General features: G+C 34.3%; 1 protein-coding gene across 2 annotated transcripts in view; it reads right to left on the minus strand.

The window, feature by feature from the left end:
- Smp_042670.1 (hypothetical protein) overlaps window positions 1–23,673 on the minus strand; it is a gene marked incomplete at its 5' end in the record, with an annotated part of 28,049 nt that extends 4,376 nt beyond the window's left edge. For both annotated transcript variants that reach the window (XM_018799672.1, XM_018799673.1), the window contains 17 exons: window positions 1,332–1,574; window positions 2,485–2,617; window positions 4,123–4,349; window positions 6,194–6,253; window positions 7,442–7,537; window positions 9,107–9,191; window positions 13,144–13,311; window positions 13,492–13,654; window positions 15,422–15,530; window positions 19,296–19,507; window positions 20,681–20,939; window positions 22,532–22,603; window positions 22,638–22,761; window positions 22,828–22,970; window positions 23,010–23,228; window positions 23,263–23,514; window positions 23,551–23,673. In XM_018799672.1, the coding sequence (XP_018651438.1) occupies window positions 1,332–1,574; window positions 2,485–2,617; window positions 4,123–4,349; window positions 6,194–6,253; window positions 7,442–7,537; window positions 9,107–9,191; window positions 13,144–13,311; window positions 13,492–13,654; window positions 15,422–15,530; window positions 19,296–19,507; window positions 20,681–20,939; window positions 22,532–22,603; window positions 22,638–22,761; window positions 22,828–22,970; window positions 23,010–23,228; window positions 23,263–23,514; window positions 23,551–23,673 (2,688 nt within the window). The remainder of the gene's footprint in view (window positions 1–1,331; window positions 1,575–2,484; window positions 2,618–4,122; window positions 4,350–6,193; window positions 6,254–7,441; window positions 7,538–9,106; window positions 9,192–13,143; window positions 13,312–13,491; window positions 13,655–15,421; window positions 15,531–19,295; window positions 19,508–20,680; window positions 20,940–22,531; window positions 22,604–22,637; window positions 22,762–22,827; window positions 22,971–23,009; window positions 23,229–23,262; window positions 23,515–23,550) is intronic.

Consider the following 23,673-nt stretch of genomic DNA (forward strand, 5'->3'; position numbering starts at 1 on the left):
TCGAAAAAAAAAAACAACTGTTACTCAACCTTGCTGTAGCCCCCAAATGCCCTCGTACGGCCGAGAGTGGGAAGAGTAAGCTATCCCTCTCGAGATACTTTCACATGGCCACGCATGTACAGACACTGCCAGGGAAATCCTACTCACAGCGGGGGTGTTGACGAAATTGAGAGGAAGAAAAGCGCATGTCCAGCGCTTTAACTGGGTTAGTGGATATGGAGGATCCACCTAGGGGAGTTGGAAAACCCTGATTCCAAACTAATGGTGAACACAGGCTCCAGTATCCTGAGGAAACAAATGGCGTATGAACCAATCGTCGGTCACCGACTACCATGGGACTGCATTCTCTGACGTTGCTCCACTGCCTTGTGGGTCAGACCTTCAGGTCAGAAGCTCCGGATATAGCCCTCTAAGAAAACCACCTGCTTCGGTCTGGGTACCCAGGTAGTATCACAACCCACACACAAATAAATGAAATGTCGAGCAACTTGTATGGCGCATATGTATTCAGTGCCCATTTGTGCCAATATTTATGTGTTCAAATAAATAACCTTGCTGTATTACCAGAGATGAAATCAACAGCGAATAGCAAAGGGTCGAAATAAAAGTAATACCAAAGATAGTGGAAAAGATAAAAAAAATATGGTTTCAAGATGAATGTATATAAAAAACTTTTGAAACTCAAAATCTAGGAAATGCACACTACCACGCGAATTTGACTGTTTCTGAGCCAAGTCGCATAACGTCAACAAGGCCTAAATAAAAACATTGTATGGAACGCTTCATCATCTATATGTTTTAACATTATCTGAGAACCATTCATATATTTTACACACAGAGTAAACACTATAGTATTGATATGAATTAGCAAACCAACATAAAAACATGTTTAGCTGTAGTTATATTAACAAAATAATAAAAAGAGTAAGTACAACAAAGAGATCAAGGCACGTATGTCCATAACAGTAATTAAAATTTAGTCTGATGTAACTAACCAACATACAAATGATCAAAAATCAGCATGGTTTAAATTTGATACATATACATGTTTGAGTATTTGGTTTTCTGTTACACTTATTTTGAGTAATGGTTATTAACATAACCCACCAATCCAGATATCCAAACTAAATTACATGAAACGAAATCCAGAAAATTTAACTACATTTATACTTACATCTTACCGAAAATTAATGTACCATTACAATAAATTCCAAGTGAAATGTAAAAAATCTAGGCTTTTTACGACCTGATTAATAAGGTGTCATTTTACAGCACATAGTTTAAATAATACAATATATATATACAAAATAACTAATCACAATACAACTCACTAAATGGGCTAATATAACTAATAAAGCAGCTTGTCTCATTAAAGTTGATTTTCCACCCATATTAGGACCAGTGACAAGAATAACAGAAGCATTGTTAAACATATCATGTAACGTATGATGCTGTGTTGGTGAATTTATCATCGATGATGTTGTACCAAGTTTTATATCATTTGAAATAATATCTCCACCAGAAAATGTATTTATAAGACAAGGATGAATTCCATCAACTATTTCCAGTAATGGCTAAAAAAAATTGAATTTTTTAAATCAAAATTACACAACTATAATTAGAAAAAATTCATTTAGTGTTGTTTGTTTGAATCTTCCCATCGATGTGTTAGGACTGCAACTGGTCAGTCTCTAATTGGCATATGTGCATACTGTGCGTATTGCCTCGATATAGCCTTAATTCACAAGCATGGTAAGCAGAGATGGATTCGAGTGAACATCAACTCTGAGATGCAGGTACACCCGGCTGACGAGTCCCAAATAGGACGAAACGCGCGTCCTGGATTCCACTGCTAGCCACTATCCATATCTGCTTATAATTAGAAAAGATGTTATCCTTATAAATGAATAGTATCAATTCAAATGATGTCCAATATATATATATATATATATATATATATATATATCATAGTTATTCTCTGAAGATTTAATACAAGCATTTTGAATGGGTATATACGAAACGATTGATTTGACTCATTATCTATTGCAATACTTCCTAACATTTATAAATTACAAAAGATGAATTATAAATCTTAGTTATCTAAATATTAAGATTGTTTGTATAAATTATGGTTTTGAATTTTATGTAAACAATCACTTGAGTTTTTGACTTTGAAGAATACCAAAAGGAAGTTTGCCAGTTTTTCCTTAGTGTTCTGAATAGTAGATTAGCGACGGGTGGGAAATTTCCTATAGGATACCAGTCTTTTGGCATATACAGTAGTCAATGTCAGCAGACTTCGTTGACAAGGCAGAAAAGCCAATAAGAAGACATATGAAAACCTGCTAAATTAACTAATTCGTTATCTTACAGGCAAAATCAACAATGGTTCACAATTTTCTTCACATTACATGATAGTAATTTCAAACATTTTAGAATTAATGGACAAATATCATGCGTAATAGAAGATGAAATCAAACATACTTCAGTAGATGAATTTAGGTCAATGAATTCTGGAAGACACATCACATCAGAAGCATTTGTACTGTACAAATATAAAGCAATTATACAGTCTAATTCAGCTAAACAAGACATAGCCATGTGCCAATGGGTAAATCTAAGTAATAAAAATAACAGGGAAATAATCTATCATGGATGGCTTCGGGATTTTAAATAAAGTATTTGATAAACAGTTGAAAGCTATAGAAAAATTTAACAATAATTAAAGCACGCGATAGAACACGAGGATCAGGCATGAGGTTTAGGAGCACAAAATGGTCACAAAAGCGACACAAACTTTAAAATTACGCACTTTGTATCGATTTATGTAGGGAGAATAAGAAAGCAATGAAAAAAAAACAGTAAGATGTGATTATTCAATAGACTATAATTTAATAATAATAATGGAATTTGTGGGATGTGCATAACGAGTTATGGACATCCATAGACAATGAATATTAAGCTTTATATAACCAAACAAATGGTGAAGATAGGGAATTTTCTTACGAATTATGTAGCTTGTTATAATCATATATATAAGGAAGCTATAAATTATGTTGTAAGAGATACCCTTAAATAGATTCGGGATTTAAAGATAATTAAAAAATGGATGTACCTTGATAAGGTTTGTTTGAAAAGATCGTGAAAACGTTTCACTCAGCTAAACATTATGTGATAATGACAAGGCGCAAAAGTTTCTGTACGCTTGAAGGATAAGCTACACTGTTGGCTGCCTCATTGTGAATCTATAGGTGTATTTTCATCTGTGAGCAAATTAGATCATTTGTGACCAGGGCTCATTTTCAACGCGCACATGAGAGAACACTAACATATTCTTATAAGGGTAGGAGGAGAGTGATCGGCAGGTCGAAATTATTGAACACTTAGTTTACTTCGACCACACGACTAATCCATATATCCACAGTATGAATTTTTGTAGGACTTAGGTGATATGAATCTCGTAAAAATATGTTTCCAACTTTTGAAAACAACAAAAGAATCGGGTATTGTTGGGGATGCTAAATCAACAAATACAACGTATTGGGAAGACATCAATCTTAGAGTTTACATATTTATTCAAGGTAATTTTTGCTCACTGACCTTTAGTGCATTTTTATTCATAACAATTAATTAATTGTGATTTTTCATTCAAATGGAAACTGTTTAGTTTGACAAATCCTCTAATAGTCACTGAAAGTAATCGGCATATAAATGGACGAATTCGAATGTGAATTAATCTTATTTGATCACTACTGAATAACTCCTCCTTATAAGATTTGTCTTTTTGAATAACCAAGACTAAGGGTTATTCTATTCTGATATCGGAGTGTAGTTAAGAGTCATCGATACTATCGCGTCCACACCAAATAAACAAAAAATTAAACTTGGTCACTCAGGTTATACATTAGCTAACACTTTCATTCAGTGTGCTTCTGTACAAATAATGCGCACACATAGCTTGAGAACAAAGTTTTCAAAAGATATTTTCATTGAACACTTTATGTTCTGAATGTTGTAATAGAAAAAGTGGAATAATTATCAAGTTAATGATCACAAATCGGTTGAATAGTAACTTCGACACTGTTTCGAATTGTATTTGAATCGAATGTAAAGATAACTTACGATTCGCTAAACGATGAAAATATATGTTGCATTATCGACCGTAGACTAGCATCTTTACGTTCCTCAGCAGCAGTTAACTCGCTTAGCCATTCTTGGGTCTCTGAGCAAGTATAACGTTTGACACCTTTTCGCTGTGAAGATAACTGCCATGAGTTAGGAACACGAGATGCTAGAGACTCTGGGATTTCAATCTGATAACGATTGCGACCAGTTCCCCAATATGCAAGCTAAACATTTTAAACAAGAAACCAGATGGAATGAATTAATTAACAAACTAGCCGATTAGAAGATAAAATGATTATAAAAAAGAATATTGAACAAATAAACATGCACGGTTAGTAACAAAACAGAAAAATAGAATGCAAGGGAAACAACTGTCGATATCTTTATGAAACAATGGAAATGAAATAACTCAATTACTGATCACAGATAAAACTGTACTTAAATGTTATCCATAAATTGTATGGTAGATTACTACAAGTATATAAGGTGGTTTGACCAAATACATTGGTGTGACAACTTATTAATCAACTAGCACACTACCTACGCCAGTTACCCCTCATGTTGGAGCATAGGCCGTTCACCAACATTCAGTTGGTTTAAATTGTTTATTCCGGTTAGCGATTTTTTAGAAAGGTTTTTTTCTACGGAATGGGGTTGCCGACCTCATGCCCAACTCTCCTCCTTTACCCGGGCTTGGGACAGTCAATAGCACTAAAAGGGCTACAGAAGAAGTTTAGCTAGCACACATTCAGAAAGAAATCGCAAGCTGGAGAAATAAGTATAAAGAAAACGTCCTCGTGCAACACAAGTTAATTCTATACATGAATACGTACTGCTTAGTTGTTTCAGTTTTGATTTTAAAATACAAACTATTTTAATAGTTACATTTAAGATAATTATAGAATTTTGACAATGTTTAAATCACGAAGTGATCTTAATTAGACCACCTTTGCAAAAACATACACAAAGTACACATCAACAAATGTGAATATGGTAGTGTTTTGTATTCTGTGATAAAAACTTCATTTGTGAGTTAAATACAAATTTCTTATTAATAAACAGAAATTGAATTATATGAATCAGCTTCTTATTTATCCTGTTTTTACACTAACAGTGGTGATGATTATGGCTACCTGGACTGAATTCATTTACTCTCTATGTGTAATACATGTATTAGGAAATATGGTTATTTATATTTGCAACAATAGATATATCTTACAAATTACTGGGATCTGTATTGAATTTTCTTATTTTACTGACGCAATAATGACAAAAATAACAATAATGATGATAATAGTTATGTTCGATACCTTAATTAATATTACAGTAAGGAATTTTCAGGCAACTAACAAGATAGATTTCCGCACATGTATGGTGAACTGGAAAAAAACCAGTTTATAAATGATTTACGTTGAATATGTGGTAATTACTAGGATATAATAATTCTACTATACGTATCACACTAGGTAGATTGTGAGAAAGGCATGATGAAATCTATGCTCATTGAGCACTAATTTGAATGAAAAATACTTTTGCTCGTAAATGTTTGTCAATCACTGACACCGGACAATGTGGAATAGATGTATTTAAACTCGATTCGTCAAACTATGTCAAATTAGTGAGATGGCACCCTGGCGGATGATTTCACAAGGAAACAAGTTTACAAAGTTACCAGTTGTAATTCGTTAACATATACTCAAAAAATTATGATGTTAAACTTAGAATTCATTACTAACCGCTATCGAATACTGATTAACTGCATCATCAGATCAATTTTGATTAAACTATCTAGAATCGATGAAGAGATTCATGAACTCTTAGAGTATCTTCTACTTGCTGTACAAAAGCATAATCTTCAGCTGTTAAAAAATGTATTCAACAAAATCACTGTCGACCTTTTAAACATGAAATCATATCGTACCAAAGCCTAAGTTCCAATTTAGCATTACTGTTTAAACGATATTTTCAGAAATATGAAAATAAAAACAGATACACGGATTAATGTTAATGGGCATTTTATGTCTTTGTGGAAGTGGAAGTTCAGGTATTTAGGAAACTATTTGCTTACCCGTGTACCGAACGTTTTGCTCCATTTTAATAAAAATCTGTCCATATCCTCAACAATCCTCTGAAAGCAGAAAATTAAAAACTTGAAATTTTTTTTCACATCAAAACTTTATTTGCTTATTCGCTTACATTACTTATTATTACTCAGTAGCTTAACCATTTGTATGACATGTATGCCATTTGATGGTATAGTGCTTCGTAGTCTCAATGAACTGTCTGTTCTATAAATTTGTACTACTATTTCGATGGTCACGTTAGCTTGTCAGTTATTAACGTTGCTTATTTCTCATCTCATTGTTCATCTTTTTTCGATCATATTTATTTTTTTAAACGAACTGTCTAATTTGGAAAATCCTTGACCTGTTTGTCAGTCGTTGATACTTCCGCTTGATATAGATATGTGCTGTTTTCTGACTGAAGTATGCAGTTTCTCATCAAATGTACTTTCGTTGACATAATCAAACCCCGCACAATTTAAGATCCCAGGTTTATAAATTTTCAATATTTATTTTGTTTGCTGTGATGGTACTGTATTTTAAATACATCATGTGTCCTGGTTCCTGGATTTTACGTATAACTCTTAGTGAGTTAATATCATTGAGTGAATATGTAAATCTATTCGTCAAACTCTCACTGACTCCAGCTGATTGTTATTGTAATATTCGTTACTAATTTTACAGTCATTGGATTAAGTCCCACGTTTTCCCAGTGAACTCGCCCACGGTTATTTGAACCATTAAAATTTATTTAAGTATCTCGTTTGATCAAATATGATAAGATACATTTCATTATCATTTACTACCTAGTATGATTGCCTAATTTACTATCTTAATACTGACTGATGCATTCATACACATGTAAATCTTTTACTCCATCCCTTCCATTTAGGTCTAGATAATCAAGTAGTATCATCAGGCCTAATAACGAGTGTGGCTGAAAGCCAAGTTTTCAGTTACTGAACCGTGGTGAATTAATTTCGAATTTAACAAAACACTTTAAATAGCCCTCGTCATATCGATGTTCCTAATACTGTTAGTTTTAATAACGCACTAAATTTGACTGGGTTTCATTGGGATGCTTATTTTTAAAACGAAAATTAGACTTTCTTATTTTACACCCGATACTGTACGTAAGCCACCGTGATACACGTAGCTTCCAGAATAAACATACAATATGTTAACAAAACCTATGAACACAGATCACACTAAAAGTGAGTTGAAGAAATAATATTGATAAAATCGTTACTAACTTTGATTTCCGACAGTGACTCATCATATTCAGGATCTATACCAGGTTCTGGAGTGATTCGACCTTCTCTTTTAGCTTTCTCAGCGTCGAAAGCATTCTGTAAAATATTTGATATGAAGAGAAATCAGAGTAATTGTGAAAATCTGTAGTTGAACAAAACAAAACATAGCAACATATTAGAATAACTTATTTCTTAAGATAGTACTATTTGGACTTTAAATAAAAGCCTATTTCTTCATGTGGAAACCCTTACATTTTCATTAGTTCGTTAGTGAAGATTCAAACTGTTTTTTTGAGTTACAGTAATTCAATATTAACTTCAATCACTTCCAAATAACGAACTGATAAATTGGCTGTTTATAAAAAAGTTGATTAAAGGAAGATTTTTATTAGTTGTCGAGAATTCCATCAAAATTAATTGATAAAGAAACTTGGATTTCAAAACGTATACCTCAACGTTCGCTAATTGTTAAAGAGATACGAACAATGAAACTTATTCAATATGGATAAAATTACAGAGTAAATGAAGACAAACTCAGCACATTTAATATAATGTTGTAGACGAATATATAGAAATTCAAATAATTATTTAAAAAGGGAGAAGATAAACACCTGTCTACAGTACAGTATTTGAATCGAAGATAAAAGGAAATTTTAGTAAACAGTCTGTTTGGATCCTAGGATTGATATTAGAAAAGATTAATTAACGCGGCCAATTAGTGAATATAACTATACAAAGACAGGCATGATGAAATATGGCGTTGTGTGACATAATCAGCGCGATAAATTCAAGTCTTTCAGACAAAGAACTGTATGCACGAAATATAGAAATGGTGCTGTTTGGACTTGTGTTCCTTAAAAATTGGTTTGACCTCCATAGCAGTTTGTACTACAAAGTGAGTGGATAACACCCAGTAAGTCAAAATGAATTGATCTAGCACGTATATATATATATATATATATATATATATATATATAATCGGTTTGGAGTAATTCCTTTGGACTAAAATAGTCTATACTCGTATCTAGTCGCCGCTTACTCTGATACAAGGTCAAATAAGATTATTGACGATAAAAAGCTAAGGATGGTCAGAACAAGCAATAGAAAAAATCCACAAACTTAATTACTCTTGATTTGTGCCAAGTACGAACGTGTAGACTTTTGTGTTTGCGAACTCTGTAGGAATCGAATATAATCACAATTTATTCTCCCATACATTTCAAATGGGTGCAAAATTTATATGATAATTAGACGTTAGTACTAAGCATTTCTATCAAGTAGCAAATTATTATAGAATGATGAGGAAATAAACTGGGTAAAGGTGAATTAATGAGAAAAACTTTGGAAAGAAACACTGAAATGTGTTAGACAAGTATAGGCCCGAGTGGTAATAATTGACAATTGACCGCCTAGACAAATGTGTCATAGTTCTATTTGGTCAAATATGAAGGTTCAACTCTTCAACCTACATAGGTTCAACATATCTCTTATCACTAGTTCGAAAAACGGAGTACTTGAAAAAGAAAGATAAAAGAAAGTATAGGAAATTATATAGTTTGTAAGAAGGAAAACAATTAAAACAAATCAAAAGGCCAATAGGGCAAAATTTTCACAATTAGAATTTAACAGTTTAGAAAGCTAATAACACACATCTTTCAAACATACTTTGAAATAATTTATTTTCTCAGTAATATCAGGAAAGTTGCCACCCAGGTTAGTTAAAGTCACTAATTTTTTCAAATATGCGGAGCTAAAATTATGGATTAAAAATACACATCAATCTTCAGGTATATTTAACAATAAAAAAATGGTACTACATCTGAGTAGCGATCACTGATTAAGTTAACAGATACTCAAGACAAAGGAAACTGCTGCATTTACGATTTTTGTGATATGTCAGTACAATTTATTAAGTTCAGACGAAAGAATAAATAAGAATATCTTGTCTATTAAAGAAAACATAAGGGATTCACATGATAACTTGACTGAATTACTGCTTCTAACAGGGTACGTAGTTGTTAAAGGCACAAGAAAACAGAGCAATTTTTTCTCCATATAATGAATTTCCCAAAGAGGGTAGTCGTTTCGAGAGATCTGATCATGTCTCTCTGTTACACAAAATTATGGAATACAGAAAATCATATTTGAAGGAACTAATTTCGTTGTAAGATATCAAGAGTATCTCTCTAGTAAATAAACAAACTGTGTGATACGAGAGTATAGGTTTATCAACACCTTATCGTGTTTACAGAAGTTATATCCATAATGTAAACAAGAAATAAATTTCTAGGTTACTGAAGTATAGTGAAATGGTTTTCCATAAGTAATTAGTAACTAGTTTTTTTTTAAAATATTTATGATTAATAAATTTACAAAACAGAACTACCTAAAAACATACGCACTAGGCAGTGTTTCAATTGAAATCCAACGTGAGTTATATACTAATAAATTGTAACACGAGCAACTTCTAGGATTAAACTATTAGTCACAACATAGATACATCGAAAGAATATGATTATTTATAGTTTGTCATTGACTGAGACGATTTCTCAGACATGTATCAAATTACGTCTATATCAGTCTCTCGACTTCAAATCAACGTTGAGAAAATCAACAATATAAATTGTTTTGCCAAGCTCTAAATAATTTTAATCTTTCTCAAATCCATATTTAATTTGTTATGCAGTCCAATGTTAGCAGGGTTAACAATAGCAATCTGAGAGTTGAAAAACTCTTCGTAATTCTTAGATCATACCACAGTACTTTGTAATATTAAATAATTATGTTATTTATCTTGTGATAACTTCAAATAAAGTTTGTTAGAAAGAATGGTATGAGCGTCAACCTGGCGTTATTGGTCACTAACATAATTCTGAATATTAGTGTTCCAAACTTACTCCAGATCAATATGAATACATGCATGTTTCCATTTAAACACGTTCATAACATCACCGCGTCCATAGAGCAATATCATTTCTTGTAGTATCAATCAGTTTATGAGCAGCTTTGAAGATCCGAGAGTGGAAATTAGATCTTGTTGATAAATCCTAATTTTTTAGATTGATGTTTACCGAAAAGAAGTTTCTTCTGTCCCCCATCTTCTAAATGGTATCCAGCCGGAAATGTCTAGAAGCCGCAATCGCAAGGCTCGATCGGTTTCCAGCAGGGAACATAACCCGACTTCCCAAGTCATAGAAAACACTTCGGAATCGCGCAGTATGTTGAAAGTGACTATGGTTGCTACTCCAACCAACGTTGACGAATAGGTACAGATTGTAAACAAGAAACGACATAAGGATATAAAAGGGAATCCTGCCTCCATCAATGTAGTCGAGAAATTGAAGACTAATCAGAGTGACAGGTCAGTTATTTTTCATAGAATCAATGAGAGTGAAAGCTCTGAACGGAAAACTCGTTTTGAGCATGACATTATGATGATAACACAGCCACTTGATCAACTTATGCCTCCAAATATCTCCCGAGTCACCCTAAAGGTGTATAGACTAGGTAGTCTAGCGAAATTGAAGCCTAATCAATACAGACTACTTAAAGTAGTATTCAAATCTCCTAATGAACGCGACTTAATTTTACAGACTAGACATAAATTAAAGGGTTCAGGAGTTTTTGTCCGTAGACCGTGTAAAAAGATGGGAAGCCGAAAAAGAACTATAACTTAGGTTAGACACTGGCGAAAAGAAGCCTGACCATTGTAAATGTTCGGGTTGTGAGGCTGCAACAGAGAATGATGCCGAAGCCACTCTGGGTGAATCACGAAGCCATTTAAATAGGCTTCGGATTTGTTACACTAATGCCCGAAGCTTGCTCAATAAGCGATAAGAATATAATCGCAGTCACAGAAACTTGGCTGACACAATCTATAGATAGTATGGAACTTGATCTCGATGGTTTTACGTTAGTAAAGGTCGACAGAATACAAAAGCGTAAAGGGGGGGAGTAGCTCTATTCATTAAGAATGCTATCCCATTCACCATCATCAAAAGTGTATCCCATTAGTGAGACGTGTGAACTAGTTAGTTGACGCTTGGAATTTCAGGGACAAGAGATGCTGATTGGTTTAATCTACCTTAGTCCAAGCTGTGAGGTAAATGAGGTCCGGCTAAGCAGTCTCAATACTTGATCACAAAGTGGTCGATGTCTAGTCCTAGGGGACTTTAATGCACTCATGGTAGACTGAGGAAATCTGCGAACTGAATAGTCAGATAATTACTTTGAACAGGAATTAGTTGATGCGGTTATCACATGTGCCCTAGTGCAACATGTGAAAGAAGCGACCAGGTACGACCTGGACTGTGAATCATCCTTATTAGATCTTATATTGACTCACTATGAGGATGACTTTGCGAATCTGGATTACATGCCACCCTTAGGTAAAAGTGATGGGCTTCCATATAACTGTCAATCACGAGCACGCGCCAGTTCAATCCAGACCTAACGTGTGGAAAGCAAACATACAAGATATCATTCACTCAGCATCGTCAGTAGATTGGACAATAGACCCAGAGTCCTCAAATGAAACGGCTCGGGACGAATTTCGAAACTTATACTTAGAAGTTACCGCACCCCACATCCTTTGGACTACACCTAGGGGGCCGAGAAACTCTCCACTATGGTTCAGTAGGGAGGACACTCCAAAAAAGATCACAAGCCCAGGACAAATAACCTGTCAGCTGACTGTTGATTTTCCCATCGAATCATCAACGAGTGGAGTTCATTACCTCAGCACGTGGTTGAGGCTCTATCCGTCGATTCTGTCAAAAGAAAGTTGGATCAACTGAGAGACCAACATTGCCAGGATTAACACAGGCTATTAAGCCTCCTGTCCTTTCATAACTGAAACTGAAACACATAAACCAACGCCAAGTTTACAAATTATTCATAATACTACTTTTAATGACTGAGAATAAAACAATCTCACTATCTTAAGCTGATCTGCCTCACTAAACATACGAACTAGTGTTTATTATTTTCTTTCTTTTGAAAACGCTTCTCTGTCAACCGAAACAAAATTTTACTGTTTCCCTAACATAAGTCAGTTCATGAAGCGAAATTATCAATCAGCATGGATTTGATAAAAGGATCTGTTGCTAATATACTTAAAAAAATACTTGCCGATCGAGAATATACTAATTCATATATTAAAAATTAAAAACACGAAGTTCAGTTTTCCGGAAGTATTAGCGTCCTTAATACAAACAATAAATTGAAAAGCATCATGAATAGAATATATAGAAACTTGTCTTCTAACTGGTTCCAATTTAACAGCCAACCATTGGGCGATTCGGTGGTAGGGTGAACTCGACATATCCAAAATAGGTTGTAACGGTAAACCAGGTTTATTTACTTTTGATAATCTATATAAGCGTGGGATGATTGAACCCATTGGACGTATGTGATCATATAAATCTGGGGTTATTATCCTCTTATTCTTAAGATTTTTAACAACATCCGCTAGCTGTTTTTCGATTTGCAGTGTTTTGTCTACGTTTCCTTTAGGTTTGGAAAATTTAGTAACACCTTTTAGGATTAACTTCATTTTACCCAAATATCCTTGGTCTAGCTTTAATTGACTCATGATTTCAAATATGAAAATACTGAAATCTCCATAAAACCCCTTCTGATCTAAATGGGAATTATCTGTTAATTCATATATCTAGTATTGGCATAAATTATTTAAAACTAACCTTAATGGATAATGATTGATTTCATGAATTATTTTGTAGCTTAATTCGAAACCATCTAAAGTAGCCACAAAATCGATAATATTTTTTCTTGAATATTGAACTTCTTCAAATATGATTGCCCTGCTATCTGGATGGTTTTTATCACCTTTAGAACCCAATAAATGAATTCTGAAGGGAAAAAATATCGGAAATGTTAATCCGTTTATATTAAAATAACATTTTACAAAAATTACTGGAGGCATTTCTTTCTAGTGACAAAAATAAATATCAGTGTATTTTTAAGGTAAAAAGTAGATTTGATTAGAATCAGGATATAACTTCTTAAAAAATCAACAAAAACAAACTTACTTTGTAATAAGACGCTCCAAATCAGGCAACTGAGCTAATTTTTCTCGAAGTTTAGGAATTATATCACTGATAGAAATAAGATTTTCAATTGCTAGTTGTCTTTGTCTAATAACATTTGGGTTGCATGGTGGAGCAGTTATCCACTGACGCAACAAACGACGTCCTTACGAGAGAAACCGAAATGTAAGAAAATTGTGTTAAATACATGTGAAACAGGAACCGATAAGTGTCTTTTCAATATTCATTAAATATTTAGGATAACAGCAGCAATTACTTCTAGCATCCGTAAACTATATTTTTAAGCAACTTCATAATATAAAAGAAATTACTTGAATTTGTAGCATAGCAGTGATAGTAGACGTAAGAAAAATACTTCAACAAGTCATTCTGTGTAAATAGGATTTCTGGCTAATAATAAATGATCATTTCAATTATTATAAAGTTATCACATAAATAAGGAATAAAACATTAAATAAAGATAATATATTTGTAAAATCTCATTCGCTGAGATTTTACAAATATGTTATTCCCTATTTAATGTTTTACATCAACTCGGCGCTCAAATACTGTGAAACTATCCACTCTAATTTAGATGAAAGTTCTTATATAAGGAATAAAAGTTGCTTTCAGTCATTACTGTTAATTTTGAAATCGTCTCAATAATGTTTATAAATCCGGTATTTTAAATGGCTAAAAATCACAACAAAATTATATTGGCTTGAAAATTTGACACACTTTTCATAAAAGTAAATTTATTCTTATTAGTTTATACAAAATTAGGTTCTCCATAGTATGTTTTTTTAATAGGTCGTAACTGAATAGTTCGATTTCTAGATATCAACGTGAATGACTAACTTGATTATGACCATAAATTAACGGCACATACAGTTAATGATTTTCAAGTAATAGTGTGATGTGGTCTACTTATATCCATATAAGTAGTATATGGTGTTGGTCAGACATAGAATGTATTTTTGCAGAAGACCGATGAGCAAAGAACTGAAATGAAGCGCAATCGTTTGGAAAATGCATGAGCAATGGAATTAGAGAAGAAACAGTGAAGATTGAAACAATTGGTTGTTAATTTGCAAATTGACTGTTCATTGTATGGTTTTCAGAATTTACTGAGATAGTCTGTAATGTTTGCTTAAATACATTCGATTGTCCCCAACTAGTGTTTTGTTCACTGCAATAGTAGCATACAGATACAAACATTTCTCCAATTACTACAATTTGAACATATTTCACATCAGATGACTCACATTCACACACTAAGAACGATATTCAACAGTCTAACATGAGTGGACAATCGTTTAGTACATACCCTTAGTATGACATTATTTTGATTATTTCTCTGAGGCTGGGACAACACTTAAAGGTGAAACGTTGACGATATTTAATTTCAATTGTTGTGATTTTTAAAAACATAACTACAAGTATCTTCTAAACAATCGATCTCGAACGATTATAAAACTAATTGTTCAAAACCCAGTTGGGGTTCTCGTGATTATCATAACCAATGGTTAGAGATTTTGAATGACATGGCTCAAAATTGTTTGCGATGAAGCACACGTATTCGTTCTTTGTCTTCCCTCAAATCCTAAGATTCTTAAATTCCTCATGAACATTTTTATCTTTATTTCACTAATTTGTATTTTCTTTTCGAGTCGTATCTTCAATATGTAATGTTCCTTATTGTCACTGATGCTGTTCCTACATCTACTATACTGGGATTTAGCATGACAATTCCATTTCTCTTTGCTAATGAGGCATGACGTCTTGAACCGATGTGCATACGTACCAGACTCTATGTCACGACTAACTGGTTGTTCAACACTCATTGACATTTATTATAGTCAATTCTTGTTACATGTTATTTGTCTATACTCGGATCATAAAACAAATTATACAAATACAAACAATGACATACCAAAGAAGGTACAACAAGTATTGAGACGTTGCAACAAAGAACCTTCTTGAGAACCATCTACATTGTTTCGTATGATATCCAAATTAGATAATGTAATATTGTCCAAAACCTGCATATATGATTTTATCCACACGACAAAAACAATTATTTTAACAGCAAATATATTGAATAACATGGTATATCGAAATGCAAGTTTAAAAAATACTATCTATGACAGTCAAAAATTGACTAGCCTACTATCCTTCAAAAACACCTGCAGAAAACCATTAGTTTCCATCGTCAAGAAGTGGGCTGAAATCAGGACATAAAGTTGAGCTAATTAAGTATGTACAAAGGCTGTAGTAATCTGCAAAAATGTATTATAATTTGCTTAGATTCACTAGGAATTGTTACAGCGGAATTCCATAATGTTCACTATACTACTTTGTCTTTGCTGATTAGTAAGAATAACAATAAGAAATGATACCTTTATGAATTATTGAGTGAAGACAGCATCCAAAGGTGTAGAAATTAATGATAAAAACCAAAATGTTTTAACTCGGGTTAGAAAAACTCTATAGAAGCTATTGTTTAACAATTGATTTTAATAATTTTACTTTGCATATATATATTTTAATGGTTAGTGGCAAAATTACTCATGAAACTAATTATGTTTAGTTCAGGACTTGTCAGCTGAACGTATATGTACCTTAATGACGTCTTCACTGACACTTAAACTCAGTACCCATTATCTCGCACATCAGATTGTGATTCATCGAGTTTCTGGATAACAACGTCCATCAGCCCCTAATGCCCTGATATAGTTGAGGGTGGGGAGAGCCCGCTCTCTCTTTCTAAATGCTCTCACATGACCTCACATATAGTCACTGAAAAGGAATTCCTACTCAATGCCTTCTTGCGATGGGGGTTTTTTCACGAAATTAAGAGGATGAAAAGAAAATGACTCTTTAACCTGATTAATGGGTACAGAGGATCTACGTACAGGAGTTGGAAAACCCTGATCCCAAACTAATGGTGAACACAGGCTCCAAGATACTGAGGAAACAAATGGCGTATGAACCTATTGTTGGTCACCGGTTACCATAGGACTATACCTTCTAACGTAATCTCTTCAAACATAGAATGGAACACCGCCACCCTTAATGCAAGGCCACAATTGTAGTGTTTCTTGATATTAGGGCCGCCTTCAATTCGTTGGACAGGACTGTTATCCGAGATTGTTTATTGAAGGATGTGCCTGAGATGTTTATTAACACCATTAAAGCCCTATATACAAACATCTCAGGCAGAGTAATGACATACAACTATCTTCATTGTACCATTCAAGCAGTGTGGTTAAGCAGCACTCCCCAATCTCATTATTCCTCCTCAGTGTTTTAATTGATGGCATTCTGGAATCATCTCTGATGGATATAGGTAATGGTAGTGTGAATCTGTTGCCTGGAGAAAGATTTTTCGACATTGAGTACGCAGATAATATTGTCTTACTATGTGATAAGACTCAAGCCATGCAAACTGCATTTAGTCATTTGGCTATGTGTCCATAGGTATGGCATGTGCTTTGCACCTTCCAAGTGCAAAGTACTTTTACAAAACAAGCAGAACCCTGAACCTGCACTCCCCCTGGGTAGTGACGGATTAAGTAGTCAAGAATTCGTGTATCTGGGTAGCTGTGTAAATGCCGGTGCGTGAGATTATATCAATTCACTTATGGTGGAAGCCAAGGACAATCTGGTCCATATTTGGCACCTTCGTGATGTTAGACTGGGTGTAAAAATGTCGGATCCACAACACATCGTTAAAAGAGCAGTTTCGCCCTCTGTTTGTGAAACCTGACCTCTCCGAGTTGAGTATGTTAAACGACTCTATGTTTGATCATCGCTGTCTCCGAAAGAGTGCTGTCATCCAGTAATTGAACGTTCGACGTTGTGTGTTCAGGCACAGAGGCGATAATTTAGTTGATGTCACCATCTCGAAACGTCGACTTCAGTGGCTTGGACATACACTACGAATATAGTCCCAGAGCGTTTCACTATGTGTATAATTTGCCTACGCTGGGACCGGTCAGAAAAAGCGGAGAGGTGGTCAGTGCATGGCGTGGTATCGTGGTATGAAAGAAAGCTGTACAGCACTGGCTTCTGTTAGTCCTTCACGACTCCCTGGCTGGGATCCTAGAGATGGTACGACAGTGGCTTGACACGTTACCAGATATGGCTCAGAAAAGCCTATCGCGATCCTGCTGTAACTTTCTTTTACCTTCTTCACAAAGGTGAACGTAACTCCTCTTACTGGAAGAATTATTTCTGGTCGTATTTTTCTTAACTGAACTGCTTCTCCTATTATTGTTATCATCACCATTATCATTGTTATTATTACTATTATTGTTATTATTAGTATTACTAATATTATTATTAATGTTTCACTCTCATACACTAATTTCTGTTCACTGTTGCTCTTCTTTCACTATATTCACCCTCTATCCTCTCCCTTCACAACCTCATTGTTATTGTGTGGAGCATAGGTTATTTGTCACCTCCTTGTACCAATGTTTATGTGTTCAAATAAATAAACTTTCAATAGTTCTGAACAACAAAACTAGAGTACGTATTTCATTGCTATCCTCTACCCAAAGCATAATAAATACGTAAACGCAAATGATGTCAAGAAATTTGTACAAGGAACCCAAACAACAAAAATTATTGGTTATTTCAGTTCTGAATACCAACAACGAAAAACATCAAAACTCATAAGTAATCAAATTTCTTCAACGAAAATGCAATACTTAAGAAAAACTCGGAAATGAACAACGGTCCACAGTCAAAAATCCAAACATGAGTGTAAAAACTGTGAAGTGAAAACATACATATGAAATGAAAAAAATTCCAAAACGGATGATCAGTTTACGTTTGCAATAACTAGTAGCAACACGGATACAGAGAATGAAATGGAAAATGAAGATCCTAGCTATACTAAAAAGCTGTGATAAGATGGTGGTTGGAGGTAGTCACCAGAATATCCTGGACCTAGGTTTCCTGTTGACTACCTCCAACCACCATCTTATCTCAATATATTGCACGCAATGTCGAGTCGCCTTAACTAGTGGCCACATCGAAACTTGGTCGATAGGATTTGATCTGCACTAAGAAGGACCTAACATTGATCACAAACAGTGATCAATCAATTGTAAATAAAAAGCTATGAGAAAACAAGACGCTAAATAAAAGCTAAAGGATAAAATTCTTCTGTCATATACTTTGTTCTTAGTTGTACCATTAACCCTATTTACGAAGCCTGGGGTTGTTTTATTTATTTACCTGTTCGAACATAGGTACGATGTTAGAAAAGGCGGAGAGCTGGTCAGTACAGATCGTCTAAACCAAATGTATGGATTTTTTAATAATAACTCATGTCCTGACGTCATGATTATAAGACTATTTTATTTCTACATTAGTACAAGCTATGATGTAGAAATATGGATAGAGTAAGTAGTATGTACTTAATGATTGAGGTGGTGATATGACAATGGGAAATCGATAAACGCATCACAAAAACACAAGTTTAAAAGTGGCAGACGTAATGATCTTGGTTTTACTCAATTTGGTTAAATATCAAAAGGGATGTATAGAAATCAGTCGATCGAGATTTAAACTAATTAATAATAGACACATCAATTGATGTTTTAGTACTACGTCAATAAGAAAATCACCATCAATAGTTTAGTTTCTTCTTTGGACTGTGGAAACAAAATAAAAACCACTCATTTGTTGTGTTTAATGTGTTCAAGAAAACTGATCACTGATACGGCTGAAAACTCAGTAGTTAAAGACTTGACTGGGATTTAAGACTTAAATGCATTTCAGAATTTTAAACTTACCATCTGAGACTGTGTATCATAAAATAATTCAATAGAGCCAGGACTTCTTTGAGAGTTAGCATTCTTCATATCTATTGGTACGTATACATCAATGAAACCCAGTGATAGTACTTCCCGATCAATCAAACAATATCGTAAGTAGTAAATAAGTGCACCAAGACACCGGAACGCTAGTTCCCACTCTGACTTTACGGTACGTCCTAGTGGATCATCTGATCCGAAATAATTAAAAAAGGCAATATTCGTTACAAGAACTTTGCGAAGTATTACTGAGTATTTTAAATATAAAATTATACTAAGTGGAGTTTCAGTGAGTCCTATTTACTTTGTTGAAAATGTAATGAAAAAGTCTAAAGATGATTTCACAGTCAGAAAACTAGGAAATTTAACCTACCCACTGGTTATAGGTTTACAAAAACGTAAAGAGATCAAAACTGACGTGGGTAGAATGTCATAGGAATAGGTAACCAACTTAAAAATCGTACTGCATTGATACTATTCATACATTTAAGTGAAAGGTATGACTGTGTAACACGAAGTTATAATATTCTATATCAGACAGTGATAAATGTGCTTCTGGTTATACTGCCGACCAGCCAATTCTCCTGATGCAGTAGAACCTCAAGTAAAAACATTATAGCTAATGTGATTTGGACGTTGTCGTTCTTTAAAGTGATGATAACTGCCACCTACGACCGAATGTAATCTCCAATTCTAAGAGATGTGCATACGAAAACTACAGAATAAATATATTAAAACCGATTCCCACACAACTGATACTGCTTCTTATATACTTGATTGATTTTTACTAAAATGAGGAGTGAAAATTACTTACATCACTACCTGAACTCAGACTAGTGTATTCGGCTTTGAATTACATTTCGAATCTAAGCGATGTTGGTATCAACAAGAATTCCAAACCAAAGAAATCGGAATGAGACTTGAACTTCAACCCAGTGGTTGAAAGTTTGACATCTTAACCATAATTAGTTATGACACTGAAAAGTCTTTTTTACTACTTACTTTGGCAGGGAATTTCTCAAAATATAACTAAACTTTTGATTAAGTGTTGAGAGAATGTCAGTTGTTATTCAAGACGATCAGTTTAGAAAGTGACTGGGTGTGACTAATTTATGATGTATCTCCTACATCTTATTGGGGGTTCATATCCCCAAAATAAATGTTTGAACACAATGAAAATCCAAATGAGAAATTGATGTGAACAGACGACAAGAAAAACGTTGAACTTTTATTGCATTAGTTGAAACCAATGGAATAAACATAATCGTCACTCTGTTACCAAGATTTTGACAAATCTGTAACTGCAAAACAAAGACCAACTAGAACGAAATTTGAAGAACAACATTAAACATATCGTAACGAACCTTCGGATAACATGTTTAAGAGAACATCTGGCCAATTTTCTTTGTCAGGAAACGAAGATACTTTAGAGACATGATTCGAATCAACGGTGGTGTTGGACGTCTGTTTTGGGAAATAATCAGCTGTCTCCAGCTCTTGGACAGTGTTCTTTGCACTCCAAAACTGTTTCGTTGGAGTTAGAAACTCAGTTGGAACACACGAAAGAGATGTTTTTATCAAGGATTTTATAGCTGATCCTGCAGTTCCGCGCTCGATTAGTAACTGATAAAAAACATCAAACCTTTCTATTAATTTTATTAAATCATCAGTAAATTAACTTGCTTGAGTGGTTGTGTATAGTACCTTCATTTTTATTTAGATGAACGATCTAATCAAGCTGGCCTTTTCTGTTAGTTATATAAATTCCCAAAGTAGTTTACTTAACTGAAGTATATCGAGTGATAAGGTCTCGAAAGCATCGTCTGGGACGGGAGGGAAGTACTACACTTGATCGACAATTATTTGGTTTTAATGGAGCGAAAAGATGAAATATCAGAGTGATGAGGTAGAGTTCTAGGATAAACCAATTCAAGAACTGAACGTATAACTTGAAGTGAGCTTCTTGATTGTATATGTGAGAAAGCAGAAGCTGGTATTACGAGATACTAAGCTACACAGTTTAACTTTTTAGATCATTACTACAACACCTGCGACTTTTTTTTATTAAATCATCAGTTATTCTCCAAATTTTCATATGATTGTGCTATCACTTCTTCATACTAGGCCGAGTATAATGGTAATGGGACATTTCATCAGATTATGTTTCTAGGAAGAACAACAGCAGATTTTCCAAATAAATCTTGTTTTAATTGTTAGTACTAGATTGATCAAATTTCTACTCACCAGTCGTTTAACAAGTGACTATTGAATATTGTGAAAGATATTAACCGATCAGTCACCGATCTTTCCTAAAAGGAATTTCATCTCCATAAATACTTCACTTACATCGAACTCATAAGTGATAAAGTTATTTCAGACGTTTTAGTCTTTCACATTTATTTGAAAAAGAACTAAACACTTGAGCTTTTTATTTTCGGTGCAGTATTTGAATCCTTAAGCTATAAAGAAAGAACAAATGAAAATTTCCAGAGTTTGCCGTTCAACCTTACTCTTATTCTGACGTTTTCATAAACTTTAATGTGATAAATTTTAACTCGCCGATACTTAATTATTAGATGATTAAAATTCGAGAGCATTAGAATAACTGTGTTAAACATATTTGAAGTGACCTTTTAGTGAACTTGGAACTGTACGCTTATAACGATCAAAAATCTTCCATTTCTTATAGGGGGCCGTCTGGTCCTAACTGTTATCTAATATTTAAAAACTTTAATTGAAATTTATTAATTCCACTACCCTTGTAAATATAGATAACTCCCTTGTCATTAGTGAATTAAATGACTTCGAAAACATTTTATAAACGGCCTAGCACTTAATTACATCTGATGTGTGACTTGCACATGAATATTGCATGCGGAAATTTTTAAGATTTGGTGTAGTACAACTCAGTCAATGTGGCTACAAAAAATTTAGTAAACCCCTAATTACATAATGACAAAGTCATCCACAAATGGAATAAATGTGGATAGAATATATAGTGGGTTTAGACATTTCCGAGTCAAAAAGCAAGTAAATGATGACGTAAAACAAGAAACACCAATTTCTTTGCATGCGACCGGAGACCAAGGTACTTGGGAATAACATTTGGAACAGAAAATTATTCGAGTAAACAATGAAAGGGGTGACACAAAGTGAACAGAGGTGAACACATGCCAATGCTAAGTATCTAACACAAAACAAAACACACATCTTACCTGGTTAGGAGGATAGTGGGATAAGAATGTACGTAATCGAGAGCAGTGACGATCATCTAAAAACTGACCAATCTACTTTGGTAGTGTAAAACCGAAGGCAACTTACATTGATTTTGCCAGTGGATGCATTCAATAAGCCTATTCCGAAAGCAAAAGGGTAACTTTTATCACCATGTGATTCTACAACAGCAAGTAAAAATGAATCAGGATGGGCTAAGTTTATTAGGTCCCTAAAGCCCTCGTCGCCATTTTCAACGTCACCAGTCTCCACAGCCTTTACATCAGATATCTCTGACCTCGTACTGGCTGTGCAAGTACCTGGTGTTATAATTTGACATACTTCTCTTCGCACAACCTTCTCGCTTGAAGATTTTCGTTTGCATCGTTCATTCATAGCATCAATTGACTCCGTTTGTTCAATGCGAGCAACCTTGTAACCCTTGGTTTTAAATAACGCATAAGAAACTAAGAAACCTACTTTACGGACAAGCTGATCAGCCATACGAGGAAAAGCCACTTCAGGAAATCCACAGTGTGCAAAGCTCCCCTTCATAAACACCAAACCAAGCTCTTTTACGCCAATCATAGCATCCATGTGGTACATTTCATAAAACTTGCCAACCTTAAAGAACAGAATTACGTCGGTGTATCGCGACTTTAATTCCCACCACTGCCGCATGCCAGGAGTTTGTTTAGTCTAAAGCACTGAACAAAAGAACTCGTGTGCAAACCTTAAACTCCTCTGGAACATATAATGTGTGTGAGTCATATTCTGGATGGTCAGGCCTTCGACCATTGATGTCTTTGATTTTAGAGGGTTCCAAAAATGGTAGGCTTAAGTGAGTCCATGAAACACTTTCATCTTCAAAAGCTTCATTGACCTGCGCGACTACACTCGTTTCAAGAAGAGATTCGTCTGTTGCTTCGTTTATCTTTTTGCCATTTTGTCTGACTGGCTGCGGGGAGAATGAATAATGTGACAACTGTTAATAAAATAACAGGGCAGTAACATCACTTACATCATGTTTATTTACCGATTCCGTCTTCTCTTTTGAGAGAACAGAAGCCTCATCTTCATCATCACTGGACTCAATGATAACCCGTCGTCTTTTGCTAACGGACGAAGTAGTGGGGCTGGACAT

The sequence above is a fragment of the Schistosoma mansoni genome, chromosome 3 (assembly GCF_000237925.1).
Source record: "Schistosoma mansoni strain Puerto Rico chromosome 3, complete genome".
In the NCBI taxonomy this organism is placed as follows: Eukaryota; Metazoa; Platyhelminthes; class Trematoda; order Strigeidida; family Schistosomatidae; genus Schistosoma; species Schistosoma mansoni.